The sequence below is a fragment of the Acanthochromis polyacanthus genome, chromosome 9 (assembly GCF_021347895.1).
Source record: "Acanthochromis polyacanthus isolate Apoly-LR-REF ecotype Palm Island chromosome 9, KAUST_Apoly_ChrSc, whole genome shotgun sequence".
Lineage (NCBI taxonomy): Eukaryota > Metazoa > Chordata > Actinopteri > Pomacentridae > Acanthochromis > Acanthochromis polyacanthus.
In genome coordinates, this window is record NC_067121.1 from 25,992,246 (window position 1) to 26,012,946 (window position 20,701).

At 42.5% G+C, this 20,701-nt stretch overlaps 1 protein-coding gene across 2 annotated transcripts in view; it reads left to right on the top strand.

Moving 5' to 3' along the window:
- Window positions 1–20,701, top strand: part of LOC110951754 (ephrin type-B receptor 1-B) — a 162,967-nt gene that overhangs the window by 35,910 nt on the left and 106,356 nt on the right. For both annotated transcript variants that reach the window (XM_022194981.2, XM_022194982.2), the window contains exon 2: window positions 10,836–10,900. In XM_022194981.2, the coding sequence (XP_022050673.2) occupies window positions 10,836–10,900 (65 nt within the window). The remainder of the gene's footprint in view (window positions 1–10,835; window positions 10,901–20,701) is intronic.

The window sequence follows — 20,701 nt, forward strand, 5'->3', positions numbered from 1 at the left end:
AAGGGAAATGAAAGGAAAGAATGGGCAGATTGATAGTGGACATAAAAACGGTAGCATCGAGTGGAGGAACATCAGACGAAAATTCCCTCTGGGAGCCAAAAGAATAAGCCTCTTTTTACGGTCCCTTTTCAACTTTGAAGAAAAGCAGCAAGCGGGGGCATACACTGGTTTTCTACTGCAGTGTGAGAGATCTCCAGACAAATATAGTCAAAAAGGTCTCTCTCACTTGTGGGTAAAAAATGATCTCTCTTTTCCTCCTTCTTTCCCTCCTTTTCTCTTGTTATAGATTCTCATTGGAGAATCTCACTCGCCTCTGTCAGACTCGTGCTATAAGGTCAAGATCCTCTGCTGAAAGTTTTTCTTTTAGCCTCAGGACTATTTCTATCTCTTATTCCCCCATTGCTGAATCCAGACTCCAGCTAAGCCCCTGGAGGAAAAACAAAGCCCATCTCCAAAAATATATAGACTTCCCCAGGCATGTGAGCATATGCTGCGAGAAGGTGGATTTAGTGTTTTCTTTTAATGGAAAGCATTGCGTTTGCTTGGAGGCACTGGAGAGGCCAGTGCCGTTTTCATGGAGATAGATAGCAAGAAAAAGGGAGAACGAGAAAGGATCTCAGCCTGCGAGTGTCTGTGGTCACCATCACCAGTGGTGTAGCCCCACTCTCGGGATGTATCTGCTCCTTATGTATGTGTTGTTGGTAAATCTGTGTGTGTGTGGTAGCGCCGCACTAACGAGATCCCTACAGAACACCTCGCTCGCAGTTGAGGGAGTGAGATCACACCACGCGTTTTCTCTCATTCACACTGACTTAGCCAGCACTGTCCCCGTGGTGGAGAGTACACAGCTGGGGAATACCAAACTAAGGCATCAATTACCTGGGATCTCACTACATTGGTCAAGGGAGAACACAGCTAAATTGAATAACACTTTCCCAATCGCATGTTGGCATATGTGCTTTTGCGCGCATTTGAGCGCCACACATGAACACACACACACGCTCGCTCTCACGGGAAAAACAACCAGTGATCCATCCCGGTGGCATCCTCTCCCGACAGGGTACAGTAACCACCGCTTACCGCCGAGACTCCTCGGTGAGAAGTGTGTCATATGATTGACTCACTCACACCTCCATATGACTGTTAAATCGTCTTATACGCGCAGTCAATTCAGGCTTAGTGCTTTTCCCGAGCCCCATGGGCACGGGTGATAATTTGACTTTTATTGAAATTCAGCTCCAGTGGGTTCAAGGTGGTTGAAGGTCGTCCTTTTACTGCCACTGATGAGACAGGGGGAGAGCACGGCATCAAACCCTCAAGGTTCCATCTCCGACTCTCCCCGATGCTCCCACGTCTGGTTCTGCCAATAGGGGAATTATTCAGGAGGCAAGAGTCAATTTTGCGGTGCATCCAAACATGGTTAACAACAGCATTTAGCGAGATTGGATATAGCTAGACGCTGTTTGCCTCTCCCCCCGTAAACACAAACTTATTACTTTTGCAGTAGTACATTGCCTTATTCTTCGGTAGAGACCAGCACGAATAAGCTGGTGTTATGGGGATTAAAGGGCAAACTGTATTAATTTTTCTGTCTGACTGTATTTATCAGTATCCTCTTGTTGGAGGCGAGGTGTCATTTTGCTCTAACTGATGCCATCCAAAAGTTTTGAGTCAGACTTTGAGGGTGTAGGTGATGGGAAGAGCAGCTGGGCTCTGCTGGGATGTTGTGGGTGTGTTTACATTGGTACATGGATGTGTGAGTGTGACTTTCTTTCATCCCTTTTTACATTTCATTCTATATGTTTATGTCCATGTTAACGTTAAGCAGCCACTGTGTTTTTCTGTACATCGATATTGAAGTGTCACAGAGGAACAGAGCATCTTTGTACATTCAGGCTGCAGGGCAGAAACGGAGCGGTTTCCAAGAAATGATGCGACTCCTGTGTTCAGCTAAGGTTAGATCCATTCCTGGATAAGATAACACAGGGCGCTGCCACATGATGCGCTCTCCGTCGCTGTGTCTCTCCGATTACTTCTTCCATATCTGACTCGGTATCTCCCTTCATAAGAACTGCGCCCGTCTCCTTTCTACCTCTCACTCTGTCTCACTCATTTCTTGCCATCCACTTTCTCTTTTTCTTTATCTCTGCATCTCTCAGTTTCCCCCTGCCCTCCATATTGGTTCCGCATATTACAGGATGGTTATCGCGGTTCAAGTGTGTCGCTGTGTGACAGAAAAGGACAGTTGGTTCTGTTAATTTATTTGCCCTCAAAACCCCTTGTGTTGCTGTAAAATGCGACCGGGCGAGTCACACTGAGAAGTCATCGGAGACACTTCCAACTGTGTGCGTACTTGAGATTCATTTCTGTTAATTCTCTCATTGCACTCTATTTTCAACGTAAATTTGTGATTCTTCCCTCACTTTCCAGCAGAATGTGCTCAGTGCCACACACACAGGACCTTGCTAATGGCAATCCTTGCTATCTTAATTAGAGCGAAGGACTGCGGTGGGAGGTTGAGTTGAGTGATATCATTCTGTTCACTCAGCACTTCCTGGTCTGCTTGAAAAACAAAGATGCTTTTACTCAGTCTGGATTGCCCATTAGCTATAGCTTATACGGTACTGCTAAATGTCAGCCTCACGCAATCCCAGTGTGACCTGGACGTAGCACTTCTCCACCAGTCTGTTCATGGTGTCTCCAGGCAGCAGGAGTGATGATAGGATAGTAAGTCAGGGCTAACTTCTAACTTTCACATGTGAAGTTTAGAAATGTCAAGACCATAGTGGAGACTTTCAATGTAAACCCATTCTCCTTATGGGAAAAGGTTAGATTACATTGCCATTCTCTCCCCGCTGGCTCTCCAACATAAACACAGAGTTTGGTTCTCAGAGGGTGATTTTCCTGTCCTGCTTTTTGGAAGCAGGACAGCATTTCCTGGCACCGTTGTTGTGCTGTAAAGTTATACTCCTCGGGCCTTCGTGGTTCACGTCAGCCATTCAATACTATTAATTTGGGGATTCTTCTAGCTGTGTGCTTAAAGTGATCAAATTTCTGCTTTTAAATGCTTTTATTGGAAACAAAGGGGAGTGGTAGGAGTAGGGGGTAGCAAATAGAATAAATGACAGTGAGTGGGTGGGGCTGAGTGATTGGGAAGCCAGCCAAAGCCTTGTTCCACAGCCAGTGAACCATTGGGGAGTAGTCTCCCTCTCTCTAAATGCTGTTTTGTGAGGTGAGGAGCCTGATAAGAGTTGTAATTACCTCATTTTACTGCAGCAAATTGCCAGGTTTCTTAAAAGCAGGCAGGCTGGCTGAGGTAATATCAGCAGTAATGAGTATTGTGATGATTGTGGGAGGTTAGTGCTGCTTCCATCTGGATTATTGCTTGGTCACTGCTGCTGGTCTGCTGCTACAGCAAACCTGAGCAGATCCTGGGCTCATTACTGCGAGATATAAAATGGTTTAAGTTTCTCTGCACTGTGTGTTTGGCAACCCAGTAGGTTTGTATGCAAGCGTTGACCTTGCATGGCAAAACGATGCATACGCACAGAGGAATCAAGATTTACTCTCACTGCTCATTGACATTTTTTAATCCTGAAAAATGCACTTTTTGCAATACTCTGAACAGTTTTACAAGTTCTAGAATTAGCGGTAGAGCAAAAGAAATGTAATCCATGTGCTTGTGTCCATATGTGAATCATGTATGAATCAGTATCTTCACCGTAGACCGGAGGGGAGTGGCGAACATCAACAAAACATGCTGGTTTTTGATCTGCTAAAGTAAATATAGAAATCCCACGGTGGTGTCATTGTTGAACGACAAATCTTTGTGAATAGAGATCATATTTCTGCTGTGTGCGTCACGAACAGACTGGGAAAAAAGGAACTTTGAAATGGCATATCCCTCTCTGAGATTGCTGAACACTGTGCTTTGCCACATTACATTGATAAAATTTAACCTTTTCCTTGAAATGTTAATATCAATAATTCATGCTTTAGATATACTGAAATATTTTCCCTGCTTACAGTGATCTGTGTTCAGCACACATACTGCAGCCCCTTCATTATGTGGTTTAGCTATTTACCCATGTTTGGTCCTTACTGCCTTGCTGAGGAGGAGGGATCACTGGAAGTCTTTTGCACTTATGCGTAAGAATAATTAGGTTATTAGGCTTTACTGACCCATAGGATGAGACTGATTCTTGGTAAGGTTCTTATCATCTGTCTCTGGTAATGGTTAGAATCGAAGGGCACAGGTTTTCTGTGCATGTGCAGAATTATAGGCGCAATTATGCTTTCCATTCAAAGAGAAGGCTCCCAAACCCGCACATGCAGATATTTACATATACAAGCCCTCACTCTACGAATGCATATACATATGCAAATGTATCTACAAATTTATTACACGTAGCTCCGATTGAAACGTAGCTATAGAAAAGATAGGACGTTTTTGAAGCTATTATGCCTTTCTTGTGTGCTTAAACCTTCGTTGTCCTTTGATTGAAAGTTTCTTAGTAATACGCACACGTCAGAAGTCACGTTGGAGAGCTTTGTGTAAAGCCTGGAGAGCCTCTGCTCGGTCTTGTCTCCCTGTACTATATCGTGTTGTAAGAAGGCTGACTTGTGTGTGTTTTTTGGGTGTGTCCCTCCTCCTTCCCATCTTGCAAAATCTCGTGCAGGAAGAGAAATCAAACCCCCCTGTAGCCTGTCATTAACAGGAGACAGAAAGAAAGAAGGATAAGAGGAATGAATGGAAGTGAGAAGGCCAAAGAAGAGACGAGGGGGAAGTGGAGAAGATGAAAGACGGTGGTAAATGGAGAGTAAGGAAACACGCAGGGAAGAGGAGGAGAAAGGATGCACTGGGATTAAGGAATGAGGGGAATGAGGGGAGAGAAGAGAGGAGTGGATGGAAAGGAAAAAAGAGTGACAAGAAGGTGGAGGTAAAGAGAAATCGGAGTCGGGTGGTGGGGTTATGATGAATTAAAGATGACACTCTCCGGCAGCCTGGTTTCTAAAGATCACTCTGTCTGCTAATGTAATGTTAATGAATGCAAATGATGTGCGTAACCTCTCTCCCCTGACCAAGGATGGGAAGAGGAGAGAGGGGAAGAAGAAGAAGAGCAAAAGAAAAAGAGGGAGAAGGATGGAGGGAAAGGTGGGAAATTGTGAAGTGGGGGCGTGTAAATGTGCTGTTTCTGCATTACACCAATAGCTGAAAGACTGACTGACCACCAAGATATGATTAGATGCACGAGTCTCCGGTGTTCGGTGTTGTCGCTGTAGCCTCTGGGTGTGCATTGACCGTGTACCTGTCTGTGTTTGCCAACCCCGCCTCAGGGGGGGCTGTTGTGTTTTCCTGCTTCCCTTCCACAACAACTCTATTATAAACCGGTAATAGTGGGGAAAGAGAATGTGGCGGCTCACCAAGTGCCGCAAGGTTGAATCTTAAATTGTACGCGACGTGCCAGCCCAGATGTGCGAGGCCAAGAGAATGTCACCTTGCTATGATGATAGGATAATTTCATTAGGTTCCGCAGATCCTGTATGTATATTAATTTCCTTATCTTGCAAGGCATTCGTCCAAACATCTGCTGCTGATCTCACTTTGCCTTCTGTTGCTCCGTATCTTCTCTCATCTCTTTTTGGCTTTCTCTTTTGTCTCTGATACTGACCTGTTCTTCTTTCATGCCGAAAATATTATTTTCCCTCAGCCAGAGCGAGTCGCTGCTAGTCGAGAACACTAATACATCCATGTGTGTGTGTGTAATTTGTGAGACTGCTCATTTAATCCTGTCTGTGGCTCAGCAATGCAGGACTTGTGTATCCCGTCAGTCTGCGCTAGTGTCTCAGAGGATGGCAGATTATTTTCTGTTCAATTTTCAAATCAGGCACATTGTCATTTTTGTCTTCGGGGAGACATAGAAGTAACATATTTCTTTTGATGTATTTCTGTAGACTGTTCTGTATCTTCTATTTAAAGCAAAAACCCTTCAGTATGACTGACACAGCTTTAGTGCGGCGCAGATTAGAAAAGTCTCACATCTGTGTTCGAAAGGATTGTCTTCTCTGTAGAACATGGTGACTCAATCAGATATTGTCTCTTTTATATTCTTATTTCCCCGAAGCAGTGCTGTGCCACAAACACAGTCACAGTTTTCAAATCAGCTAAACGGTCTCAACCATTCTTGACTTGAGCGGGGTCCTTCTTTCCAATCCAATACACAATCTCTTCTGTGAGATTTCCCAGGATGCAGCGGGTGAATGGTGTCTGTCTGTGTGAGAAACTTCCACGAGATGTGTTCAGAAAAATGCTCCACTCTGTCAAAAATGTTCCTTTTATATTCATAAATCCCCTGAGTGGACGGCTGATTAGTTTGGGAAATGCTGCATCGTTCACTCTTGTTTGTTTGTCACTTTGTTTTCAGCCCTGTATTAAGATGCCAGACTCAGCAGGCTACCATGGGGTTTCATCATTGTTAAGTGCTCATTTCAATCCCGCTGATTTCTCTTCTTGGTTTTTCATCTCTGTCTTTCTCCCTGTCTGTCTTTCTTTTTCTTTTTTCTTTTCAAGCTTCCTTTCTTTATCCTACCATCTTGAATCCATCCCCCAGAAAAGATACACCACTTAAATGATGTCTTTCGATGGCTTCAGATCTTCTTTCAGTTTGCTGCTAAAAATCACAAAGAAAAGGCCCCTCACAGCCTAGAATTCAGCATCTGGACATGATTGTCTCATTGAATTACAAAGGGTACCAGCATCCTTGAACAGGAGGATGTAGAGGAGGTGGAAGATGAGGGCTAAAGGATAGATGAGTGGAAAAGATGGGAAAGGGATGGAAATCCATGGAGAATTGTCTACTGTATTGACTGAGGAGCCAGAAAGCTTCAGAGAGGTGCCTTCAGCACATGTTTTATCGACCAGCAGCCATACAACCATACGGACGTGGCCACAAAGGAGGGAATTACAGACATGTTGCCATTGTGACTTACAAACTCTACAACTGAAGTCATACATAAAGGCTTAAAGACGGTGGAGAGATTAGGCAAGCCATTGCCGCCATTCTTTCGTCACTGACCTCCCTTTTCTCTCAATGTTCGTTGGCGTAGCGCTAGTAATATGTAATCATGCGTGTCTATGTGATGTATCATGCAACTGCTTGCTGACGTGTAATTGTGCGAAGAGAGCTGCCTTATCGATCTCTAACGCGAGGCCCCATCAATGTTTAATGCAGTCTCTCTCACTCTTTCATTTGTCTCCCTCCCTCTCCCTATCCCCCTCTCCCTATCTGTGGAAACAGCCTACCATTTGGTATTGATCTATCACTTGCTGCTAATAAGAAGGAGCTGTGCTTTCTGGGATTGGAAACTGTAGGCCCTTGTCTGAGGCTTGGCTCGTGACTCCTGAGTTTTAACTGGACTTGAAGGAGACTTGTACAACGAACCAGCCCACATCCGTTGTGTGATTTAGAGTAACTAATACTCTGTGATGTAGTCAAAATACATCTTCCAGCCTTGCAGCTCTTTGAATTAATTTAAAGATGGTCTACGCTGACACCTACAAGCTATTGTTTTCCAGTAGATTTATGAGCCGTGGTTATGTAGTCAACATTAGGCTCTCTATGTTAATAATTTTCCCACAGACTGAACTGCTAGTGAACCTGCCCGTGTTTAATTTATTGGAGCTTGCAGGTGGAGCTGACATGGCAGAATATGAATGCAGGAGAAAACACTCTCGGGCTACCCTCCAAACACCAGGGACTACAACTATCTCTTGTCTTACCTTGTCTTCCAAATGACTGAGTAAAAATTAAACACGAGACAATGTAATAAAATCTGTTAGGAGGACTAATGTTTTTACAGTAGTTTTATGACCTAATCTGAGGAGTATTCCAGCACTACACACTGGAACACAGACAGTGAGGAGTGATAAAGCTAAATAAGAAAAAAGCATCCCAGCTCCTTTAAATGCAAATTTTACAGCCACAATCTACTTTTTTGTTCAAGTATAATAATATGCGTAAAAATATCCATTAACCAGAGAAGTATTTGATCTCAAAATGTGCATCTTTATCTGAAAGATGATCTTTCAGGAAAACAACCAGCAGCCATTTGGTTATCTTTTGTTTTAATTTTAAAGAAAACAATCAAAATACATATGCTGAGGCCTAATTGTTTTGTAGGCTTAGGTCGTAAAGATAACTTATAATTTTAGCAATAAACCAAATGTTCCTCTTGTAATTTTAAAAGGACCGGCTTTTCTAATTAATGTGGGTAGCTCATTTTCAAATGAAACTCTTCAAATCCACTTATGATTTAATGGATGAATGGCTCACATAACAGCTCATTTAAAACTCACACACATCCACATACACAGGGGACACGTTCCAAATCCCCAGTGCCAGTGGACAGGTGTGTGAGCCACAGCATGACGGCTGTGCGAGCCCCACCCTGTTGCTAATCACCTCTTAGGATACTCCATTTGCTCAACTGCTACTTTGATATTCCACTAATGGCAGACTGTAGGTCGCATGAGACGGCTCATCCAACTCTCCCGTTGGCCTTTGACCTTTATCGTCTCCCATCCTCACTGCCTTGCGCCTCCTTCCACCCCCCTCCTCTCCTTTTAAAAGGAAATAGAAAATGGCCTACCAAGTGCCTGTGTGATTTGACTAAAGCTTCTGTGATTTCCCCTGAGAAAGGTTTGGCAGTCCCCACAATGCTGGCTGGCGCTGAGGGCTGTTTCATGCTCCTATCTCCCCAGCTGACAGGCAAGTCGTACAAGCAGGCAGGCAGGCTGGAGCTGGCTGGCTGGCTGGCTGTGGAAACCAGACAAGGCAAGGCTGATCTTAGGGAAATTGAAATACTCTGATGGAAGCCGGGTGTGAACAAGGCTGTCACTGTAGGTGTACACAGAAAATTGCTCTCGGAGTTGGCTGCTGCATGTGCATGTGCAGCCATGTGTGTCCATCTGCGTGTGTCTTAACATGCATATGTGCGAGTGCTTTTGTGTGCCGCTGAATTACCTAGGCTAATTGGTTTCATGTCTGAGGACAGTTTCGCCCAGTAAGTGGAGATTGAGAATGAAAGGCCTTTCTCCTTCCTACCGGTGGCTTGTCACTCATCCATACCTCAGTGTACTTGTTTTTTTTTTTTTGAACCAAGACTACTTGAACTGCAGGTGACTGGTTTTGAGTGTTCCATCATTTGGGATGATTTTTTTTTAAAGATTAAAAAAAAAATCACTGCAAGTTCAGTGCGATTCTAAATCGGCAACAGCTGCGGGTGCATGCCCGCTTCTTCTGTAGGAGTAGGTAAAAGGGAGGCTGCTGGGAGCTGGAACCTCGTCTTGAAATCTTGAAAGAGGGCAGCGTTGTATCTTTGCATTTAATCAGAGTGAGATTTCTTCCTTATCAGCAACACATGTGGGTTGTGCAAGCCAACTGTTTGCTGTGAAAGTGGAAGACGTCCAAGCCAAAGACACAGCAAGTGCAGTTCCTCTGAATATTCCCCTCACGCCGCGCTTATCTACTACAGATCATCACCCAGGCATACTATTCATCCTTCTGTCTCCTCGTTTTTTTAATCTGTTTGGGCACAGCAAACACAATTGAGGGCATGTTGTGGCAGGAGACATCACAAAAAAAAAAAGTGAGATATGCATTGATTCACACTCTGTGAGATAAACAGTTTAGGGCAGAGAATAAACTGTCTGTTACAGGGGAAATTATGAATCTATCATTACACTGCTAAGGCCAACATGCCACTCACTCCGTCACTCTATAAATCTGTATGAGAGAGAGGCAGGAGAGAGCGGTGGATGGTGATAACTGCCATATTTCTCTCTTCTTTCCTTGAGCTAAATATCAGGTTTCTGGATTTCAGTGTGCCAACAAGGCAGATATTAATCAAAACAGGGCTGGCAAACTTCTTGGGTAAGCTGCCAGACTTATTTGTCTACGCTATGTCACTGAGAATAACAAGAGGGGACAGACCAAGGGAGAATGGGTAATCTTTGAGTTCTTATATTTCATAGATATGTGGCCAGATATGACACCTTGTGTAATAGAGGTCCAAAGAAACGAAGATAAATCCAAATCTTCTCTGAACTCTTCTCTATTTTATTTTCCCTTCTGAGGTTATAGTGTTTTATTGCCTCAGTTTAGTTTGCAGCTAGTGTGCCCAAAAGTAGTTTCAAGTGCATCTTCAGGATTTGTTCATAACATCACAGTGAAACACAACATATTTCCCCATTTATTAAGTGTGGGTTGAGAAGAGCTGACACAAAAACCGCATCTCCGCCTTAGTAGTTTTCAGGGAAAATCCCCATTAGGAGTGGCGTCACCTTGGAGGTGTCCTTTTCTATTTCAGGAGCCACTATCTTTGGGTAAACAATGTGCATGCTCATACAAAGATAGACAAATACAAAAATATCCACTCATTTTTCGACAAATGACTGCATATCATGCCAATACATGCTCACATGCAACCGCAAACAAAGGCAGGATATACATACTGTAGTTTCACGCTCACACAGAGAGAACACAATACAAAGCTCCATGTTTAACAGCATGACAGAGACTCTCAGACATTCCTTCCTGCAAAGTGCCAAAGATCTTTTTCCTTTTTTTTCCTCTGTCTCTTGTCTTAACAGTAGTGTTGCAGAGATGGATGAAACACTGTGGGGATTCATCTCCTTTCTGCTCATCGATGATGGTGTCAAGTGATCACTGGGGCTTGAATACAATTCTGGTCTGTGGAATGATACTCAAAATAGCTTTTTCCAGGCTAACCACTGTGTTTCTCTCTGTTTTTTTGTTCTTCTTGCTTTGCTGCAGAGACTGTGATGGACACTCGGGTGGCCACAGCCGAACTGGGCTGGACAGCATATCCTAATTCTGGGGTGAGTCGATTGTTACCAACACATACACACACGCTGAATTTGGAAAAAAAAGAGACATTTTTTGAAGTTTTAAATCAAACTGTTTCTGTTTGGAGGAACACAGCTTGGTAGGGTGATGCGTAACATGACACAGCACACGGACAGATCCACAGGCAGACAGACAAATAGGCAGGAAAGCAGGCAGGCCGGGAGTATAGACTTAAGTAGTGGCCAATGTAGCTCCCATTATGGGTATTATTTTCTCTGTGTCCCGGTTCATAATGACTTAATAACATAATGGGTCCACGTAAGCCCCAGAACACAGTATCTAAGTCCCTGTAAATGGAGGCTAGGGGGATACCATAGACATAATGATACTGTAATGATACATTTATGCAGGGAAGTGGAGGTATTAGGATGAAACGGGGGAGGAGGAGCTAAGAGGATGGAAAGGCTCTGGGCCTTTCAGATTTAAAGGAAACTATTTTCAACTTTCAGGTATTCCCATACACATGAAAGGAGTCGAAATAGAGGAAAGTGCCAAGTCATCATAGTGGGAACAGTATTCCACTTTTTTTCTTTTCGTTTCCTTTTTTCTTTGTAACGAAACACAGTATCTGAAGTATTATTGCCCTATTACACTAATGGACCCAAGGAGTGTTTTAAGACCTTGTTCTTTGTGCGGTAATTCAGTAATTCAATGAAAAGCTCCATAGCCCCGCACTGATATGAATCTTACAGGAGCTAACCAGGATAGACAATGACTGTTTCCTGCATTTTCTGGGTCTTTGGGTCTTTATGAGGCATTTTACACACGTGTAAAGGGAGCCTTTATTGCTACTGAACAGAGCTTAGACTGTTTAAACACTGGAGAGTGTGGCAGCCCACAGTTTTTTTTTTCTTCCTCTCCCCTAAGGAGTGCTAACTAAAACAAGCTAGAATCTGGAACAATCTAATGTGGGCTTTGTGTGTTTGTCTGGTTGCAGGTGTGTGTTTTGCATGACGTCTTCAGGATCTCTGAGCTTGAACCGTGCATGGTGACAGCTTTTATTGCCGGTATAAATAAGCATTCTTTAAAAAAACAAAGTTATATTGATACTCTCACCCAGTAAAATAATCCATCTGTCATACTAAGGAAAACCTATTTTTTTACTGTCACAAGCGATATGCTGTGGGGGGGAAGAGGTGTTTGCTGCCTCTGTATGAGAGGACAGCGTGAATAAACTGTAACATACATAGCTAGTGGGCAGATAGTGCCCTCACTGAAAAAAAGCAACAAAAACTAAACATTGGATGTTTGTTTAAACATCTCAGTGGCCACTGATTATTTTACAGATCAGCCCAAAACGACAAAAATGGCGTCTGTTCAAATTGCTATATTGATTTTAATTTCAACTGTAGCAGCTGGTGCTAAACATTATTTAGGAACTGGGGTGAGGCACTGAAAATCATCAGTAATATTGGAACACAACACTGGCTGAAACTGTAAAAAGGCATTTGACTTATGATATAATCAGAAATCGCCAGCAGGGCCTGCTGAAACACCACCAATACTGCTTAATTGCTCCACCAAGGAACCCAGCGGAGTTATGTAGCGATCCGCATACGTTTGTCCTTCTGTCTGTTAGTCTGTCGTTCTGTCTGTGTGCAACATTACACAAAAACGGAATAACGGATTTGGATGAAATTTTCAGGGAAGGTCAGAATTGACACAAGGACCAAGTGATTAGATGTTGGCAGTGATGGAGCTTATAGTCTGGATCCATGGATTTGTTCAAGGTTTCTGTGTCATTGATAGTGGTACGGTGTCACTGAAATTGACCACTACGGACTTATCTGTCGGAAATCGTACAATGACTGAGCAGCCTTGGTAGAGTACTGCACTCTCTGAGTACTTTTCTTATTCAGTACTGCTGAAGCCTCGAAGGTACCACCTATTAGTGAATTTCAGTTTTGAGGAAACTGACAACACTATTAGTTTTGTAAAACAGAAACCAAATTTACATCAGTTGCATTTAAACTGGCCTCTCCTTTAACATCAGTTCAATCCCATTCAGTTGTATTTGTACAACACTCAATCCTCACATAGGTCATTGCAGGGTACTTTTCACAGTGAGGTCAAGATCTCACAATATGGGGCACCAGATAGCTCAGCTGGCTGAGCGGGGACCCATAAACAGGGGCTATAATCCCTGACAAAACCGTCATGGGTTTGAATCCAGCCCATGGCCATTTACTGCTTGTCATTTCCCCACTCTTCTACCCACGTTTCCTGTCTCTCTCTCTCCACTGCCCCATATGATGAAGGCAAAAAGACCAAAAAAATTAGTCTCTCACAATATTAGATAGAGAAACCCAACTCTTCCCCCTTCACAAACACTTGGCAACAGTGGGGAGGAAAAATATTTTAACATGCAGAAACCTCCACCAGAACTGTGCCAGTCACTTGGAATAGTGAAAGACAAGATCAGTATTGAGACACAGCTGACGGTAAACGCTTGAGGAGGTTGGTCAGCCAGTAACTGCAGGTCGAGACAGGCAGCTCCAGAGCCAGAGATACCTGCAGAAGCTGCAAATAGAGAAAGGAAAAAATAGGAAACTACAGCAGAGCTAAAAAGATGCTGAGAGGAATGAGTGTCAGGAAAGTATCAAGGAGAGATGGATACTGGATTACAAGATGACATCTCCAGAAAATTTTCCAAGCTTCCTCTTTGAGGTAGCTGGATGTTTTGCTTGTTTTGGCAGGTTTGATACCAAAACACATTGCACATTAGCATCCCTGTCATGCATGACTTCCACTGACTGAGGTGCCTGAGTTCCTATTGGTTCTCCACGCTCATTAATGTACCTAAATGAAGCAATTCTATGACTCTTCCAGACTTACCAAATGTTATTGGACCAAATTAACAAAATTTTGAAAATCATTGTAAAGGGATTGCAACCCTTAAAAAATATATATTCACTATTTATCTGCTTCTTTTGTAATTACTGAAAAGGAGCAGGAATCAAGAATCTGTGTGGAAAAAATGCTGTTTGGGTGGGTGTGCGTCATGTGATGAATTTAAAAATTGTAGTAATGCAGTTTGGCCACTAAGCCAAACTTTGCTCACAGCCCAGGGGCCTCATTTATAAAGCTTGCGTACGCACAAAACAGGGCTAGAAAGTGGCGTATGCCACTTTCTACGCAAAGGTTGTGATTTATAAAAACAAAATTGGCGTGAGAATGTGCGCACCAGTGCGCCAACCTTGATTCTTGATGCTTGCGTACGCACAAAACAGGGCTAGAAAGTGGCGTAAATCACAACCTTTGCGTAGAAAGTGGCGTACGCTGTGCACATATGTGTTTTATATGAAGAATATATGAGGTTACATTTGTTGTCTAAATCCTATCTGGGTCTGATATACAGTTAAATGATGTCCTTTAGGTCTGGGATATCACAACCATCCCTCAGCGCAATAATGCAAGCTGTTTTGGATGACATTATAAACATGACCAGTCAATACATCAGGTTTCCTTACACTGTGGGTGAACAGGCCAACATTAAACGGCAATTTGCAGCGATGTCCAGTTTCCCAAATGTAATCGGTGTAACTGACTGCACTCATGTTGCTGTAAGGGCTCCGAGTGAAAATGAATTTGTCTATGTGAACCGAAAAAATGTACATTCAATCAATGTACAAATTATTTGTACATCGGACATGATCATAACAAATTCAGTGGCAGGGTGGCCTGGGTCAACACATGATTCATTCATCCTGACGCACAGCAGTGAAAAGACTGCAGGCCGGCGCTGCGTAAAATGCTGTGGATCAGCAGCTTATTTATATACAGATACATTCATGAGTTACTTTGCATTGACCGTTCATGGTAAAATGTGGGTGTGTTGTGGGCGGAATGTGAGGTGGATCCACCTGTGCAGTCTTCCAGCTGGTGTATGATTTATCAAGAAATTGCGTGCAGCTGTGCTTCCGCACAGTTTTATAAATCAGGGGGGAAGGACATACGCCCATTTCAGATTTTCGGCGTACGCAAACTTTTAGTATGGATCCTACACAATGTTTTATAAATGAGGCCCCAGGACTGTATGTGGGGGCTGGTAAGGACACAAAAGCGATTGCAGATGTGGAGGAGAGAAGCTGTTTCAACAGTGGAAATGTTTACAGGCCATGACCAGGTGTCCAATGAGAGCTGTGTCTCAGGTAAAATCTGAATCAGCCAATTAGAGCGTAGTCTCAGGTCACAGCTGGCCAATAGTTGATAGACCTACATTTTGAAAGTGATTTTTCAAAAACTATTGGAATGCAAAATAGGCGAAAATAGGACAACTACAACCTTTATTTCATCAGTATTTTCTGATACATTTAATTTATGTTTGACATGTTTATGTGACCTTTTGAGTCTAAATACCTGAATCGGGCAGTACCTCACATCAACCAGCTCTGCTGTGAGCAAGAAGGATTTTTGATCCAACAGGATAATTAATCATGTAGTGACTTGACAAATTTCAATTTGGTTCAAAACAAAACAGGGTTCATTTACTGGCCTTTTGGTTTTGCCATCACAGTGCTTGCTGCACAACTTTTTTGTACCAATTCCTGATATTCTGAGTGTTTCTGTTCCTCTTTCGGGACGAGGCATGTTGATCGTACACTTTGTGCTTTTCACCCTGCGAGCTGTGAATGATTTATTTTTTTGTTATTTCAGAGGCTCAGTTGGGGTCAACACATGACAACATTTCAACCCTCTTATGTAACGTGCAATGGAGGAAAAAAACACACTTTTTTTGCAATGGGATAAGAAAAAATGTTGGTTGTTGTTGCATGGATCGGTTTCATGTTGTCATGTCTTTTTCTCTGAGAAGAGGAAATATCCAGTGAGGCCTATTGAGTAGAGACATCTACAGTGCTATTTCCATTGAAAGTCTTTTCAGTTCAGCAAGCCTCCAGGCACACAGAGCCTCTTGACTGTGTTGAGCATAGTTTCTTAAGCTACTGCTGTTGTAAAGGTTCAGGCAGGAAAAGACCTGCTGTAGGGAGAATACAGTCATAGCACTCACTGGTAGAACTTAGTCCGCTATGCAGTTGCCTTGACCTTGAGTGTGAGAGATGGAGCGTGATTGTGGGAAAGTACACGCTCTCATACACATTATCTCACACAATTACACCAAACCCAGCAGGTTTTTAAATGGATCTCTGTGGCGTGAGGGCTACAGATGTAATGCGGCCACCTAGTCAATATCAAATGAATTCCAAATGTGCAACCATCACCTCTAAGAACTGCAGGTGCACCAATTTGTGTATGGTGTAGTTAATTTGCAGCGCCGGTATTTAATCAGGAGTCTGATTCATTCGACATATTTATTCCATCGGAGCGTATCATAGCAGCTGCAGGTCACAGCTGAAGATAAACACTGCAAATATCAATCTTATGATTCAGACTGCAACGGAAAGATACGGAATGTACAGTTCATACTGAATAGATACACTGATTTTATTAATGATTCACACTGGTGTGTATATCCAGCAGCCGAGTGGTCAGTTTGCCTCTCTTAGTGAACCTGACACCCACAACAAGAGAAAAAGCACACACACACTAGTGTTGTCCCTGTGCTATTTGATACATCTCATTAATTTTCTTTGGTAAATTCTCCTTCAAGAGTCCATAATTAGAGTATTTGTGTATCTGCTCGTGTGTTTGGTTGAGCTGAAGGGTTAATTTTGAAGGATTGCAGTAGCAGTGTCATTAGTTCCAGTGATGTAAACATGAGGACATCAGGGTTAGCCATGAGAACATATAATGGAGTGGCAGTATGCGAATGCACGCTTGCATCTGCTGGGAAGAAAGAGAGCTCAGAAGGCAAACAAATGTGTGCAGAAAACAATAATGCAATATTCGTTCATAATGTCCATTCCTGCTCCAGGTCGTTTTTTTTTTTTAATTTTATTTTCTATTGCTTTATTTCAATTGCATATATTCTTTTACTGCAGGCTTGCCCCGTCCTTCATGTGTTTTCTGCTCTTTCTGTCTCCTCTTCACCCTGGTGTGTCAGCCCTCTCTTTCAGTTCCTCTCTCACTCTGCCATTCTCTTATGCACACACTTAGTACATCTATGATAAATAAAATATGGAGCCTCAGAAAGGCTAATGCCCCCCGACCTTGCCATGCAGCGATGTGACAGAGCAGACATGAGCGACAATGACACACACACGCCCACCCACGCACACATACACACACATTGTTTCCTCGCTGAAGTGCATTTCCATGCATGCATAAGTAATGTAATTATTCTCAGCTTTCAACAGTAAGCTGGTTTGTGAAACTTAATTTTCATGATAAACCCACTTATCTTTATCAGGTTAAGAGATTAAAAGAAAATTTGTTAGTCCAACTAGATTTGTCCTGGAGAAAAACAATTTCATGGTTATGTAAACTTGTGTGCCAAAGTTTGGACACTTTGTGTGTTTTGGCGAGGAAGGAAGATTTCTAAATGTGTTGTGAAAGTGAGTAAATACAAGCCTGCAGCAGACGTGCATTAAATTATGAGTCCTTCGTCAAATATTAATGCAATGTTGCTTTATATTTCATGACCTTAAAGAAGCAGAAATACATTAAACAGTAATTGTGGGACGTGAAGAAGTTTCAGCCCATACTTATTCACAGATACTGCAGTTTTATCAAAGTCGCTGGAGTCTCAGAGATACGCATGAGATGTCCTTTGGTGTCATTGCAACCTGCATCAATATTCGATTCCAGTAGACGTAAAGGAGGTTTTTCCAGTTTAAATGAGCCTCGCAAGGAGGTTGAAGGGGAGGTTGCGGTGGAGGTTTGTCTCCCTTTTCTGGCTGCTGTTATTTTTATTTATTTTTTATCGATTTAGTTTTATTTTGCCGTTTAAAAGGCTCTTTCAGTTGTTGTTTGCTCTCATTTTCATTCTTTTATGATCATGGTTTATATTAAAATGCACCATTTTATATAATTAAACAGGTTTTCAAAGGCAAACGTCTTGCTGCCTGAAAAGGAGCAGCAGTAGAAAACGTGTGTCTACATGTGGTGTTCACACATTTTTATAGGTCGATTACTACCTGCATGTTGAAAAATGATGCTAAACTATATCTGTACAAGTTGCATTGAACATGCGGCCAAGGACGCCTGAGCAGGCAGCAGTATGAGTTGGGTATAACTTTGTATTTGTAAAGGCTTTGAACTTATTAACTAATTAGGCCTCAGCTGACTCATTCAAATTTGTAAGCCAACAATTTTTTTTTTTAGAAATGGACATGATGATGACAATTCCAGAGCCTGATAATTCTCACACTCTTCAAGTCTTTAGTTAACAGCCAGCAGCCATCAGCTCCTCTCTGCAGCTGACTGACAATTTTCAAATTTAGCTAACTGATGCTTACAAAGCTGGTAAACACGAAAGATATCAAAGCACTTCCAGCTTGCACATTCCTCGAAATATCAGTTTTAGGACTAGTGTATGCCAAACACCCCTATGAACTACTACAATCTTAATGTGAAGTCAGGAACTTTTTCCACGTACCACAGGCAATCATTTCAAAGTTAATTAGATCAAAGGTCACAGTGAATAAAATAGAATACAAGACAATATGCTTTATTGTCATTATACAGTGTATAACGAAATTGGAAAGCTTCTCCTTTTCAGTGCAAGAAAATCTTAAGAAAGAGTGCAAAACAGTTTATTTACAAATATACATTATAGATAACAGTGAATATAAATAGCAAAATGAATGAGGTAGTGGTGTATATTGCACATTTTACATTATATTGTTGCCTGCGTGTTCGACATGGGACAGGTGAGAGTTCAGGGTGGTGATGGCTCTCGGAAAGAGGCTGTTTTTTAGTCTGTTTGTCCTCGCTTTAATGCATCTGTAGCGCCTTCCCAGAGGGCAACAGATCAAAAAGGTGAGAACCGGGATGCATTGTCATTTAAATAATCTCTATTTTAATGGATTGAATGTCTGTCTTTTTACTCTAAAATATTTAATTTGCACTGTAATGCTCAAACTTTTTACATGTGCATGACAGAAAACCGTAACGCTGTGATCAAAGAGTACTTCAGAGCCTATTCTCTGTGTTAACCGTCCAAAAGCTGAGCTGATTCCCTACGTAACTTACTATTCAATAAAATTTGTCAGTACCGATTCACGACATGGTAAGGAGCAGGGAGGAAATCGGATTACCGAACAATTCAATAAGCCGGGGTTTTAGCTATCCTACTTTTGTTGTTGTTATATAGTGTTATCTAATTTCCTGCTTGATTTCTCACAGTAATCTGGTTTTCCTGTGCTCATGATGTAAACATAGACACTGCGCAGAGTAGACAATAAGAAAGACGGCACGTTTGGGTGCAGTACCACAAACATTCGGGGAGGGAATTTTATGAGGAAAGGATGGGAAATACAGAACAGCAGAAGCAACTGGAAACAAGAATCAGAAGAGGTTTGTAGAGGTACTGTGAGGCTCAAAATGTTAACTGATCTGTAGAACGATGCTACTGCAGGGAAATGTGCAGTGAAATATAGAACCCACAAACGCACAGTCTTACAACAATAAAATAGTGTTCTGGCAAATATTCTCATGGATTCGTCTTTATTCTGCAATTTCAATTAGATTTTCACCTGTCCCTGATGTTGAAAGCGGTGATATTAAATTAAACTCGCTGTTTTATCTTGAGACTTCGACGGTGCCAAAACAGGATGAGTTCTCAGAAGACAAAAGTGAAGTCGGCTGAAAAACAATTAAAAAAAGAGATGAATCGTGCCCAGTAGACACTCGCACCAAGGGATTTTCAACATAAAAAGAGAGAGCGAAACCAGAGTTTCTTTATCTTTTCTGCATCATTCTTGAATGATCGTGATAAAAGGGAAAGCAGAAATGCAAAAATGCTTTCATTTGGAAAGGGGGAGGATGAGATTAGGGGCGAGTGGGAGATGAGAGGAGCAGGAAAGAGGAAAGTGGTGGTGATGTTTGAGGGGCCGGAGGGGGTTGTGGGATCAGGAAGGCGGGGGGTTCGGGAGGGATTAGAAGAGGCTGGAGTGAGAGAGCGGGTAAAGGATCAATTGTGTGTGAACGGACCCAGAAAAAGGGCAATGCTGTAGCCCTGCAACATACAGCTGCGGATGTGTGTGTGTGTGTGTGTGTGTGGATGCAAGGTTTGGGTTAACTCATATGACTCTGAGAGGTCACACACACACACAGTCCAGGCTTCAAGGGGAGAGCCTTGAGGGGCGGGAGGGGGTAGGAGTTGCCGGAGGGGGTTATGTGGTCAGCGGGTGGCAGAACTGACAGAGGCTGTGGGTGCTGTCAAGCGTGGAGAAACAGGGCAGGTTGGTTTGGTGGTAAGGAGCTTGGGGAGGAGAGGGATAAAGAGCTGGCCAAGTGAGCAGAGAGACAGAGGGGTGTGAGGGATAAATGCTGGGAGAGACGGCGAACAGGAAAAAGGACGGTACAGTGGTAACTTGAGAAAACGAATGCAAATGGACAAACACGAGCACAAAAAATACCTGAACCAATCTGATGTGAAGAAAAATGCAGAGAACATAGCTAAATATGAAAATAAGCTTATATCACTGCATATGTAGTACACCATTTACTCTGTTTTTGCATTTTCCCTATTATTATCCTCCCAATTTAAAAAAATCCGAACAAATTCAATAAAATATTCTCTGTTATCTGTCTTTTACCTTGTTAGTTGTTTCCAAAACATGCATTCGGTTAAAATCAATTAGCTGGGAGCACAGGACTAAGAAAATTAGCCATGCTTTACTTAATTTGTTTACAAGTTAACATTTAAATAA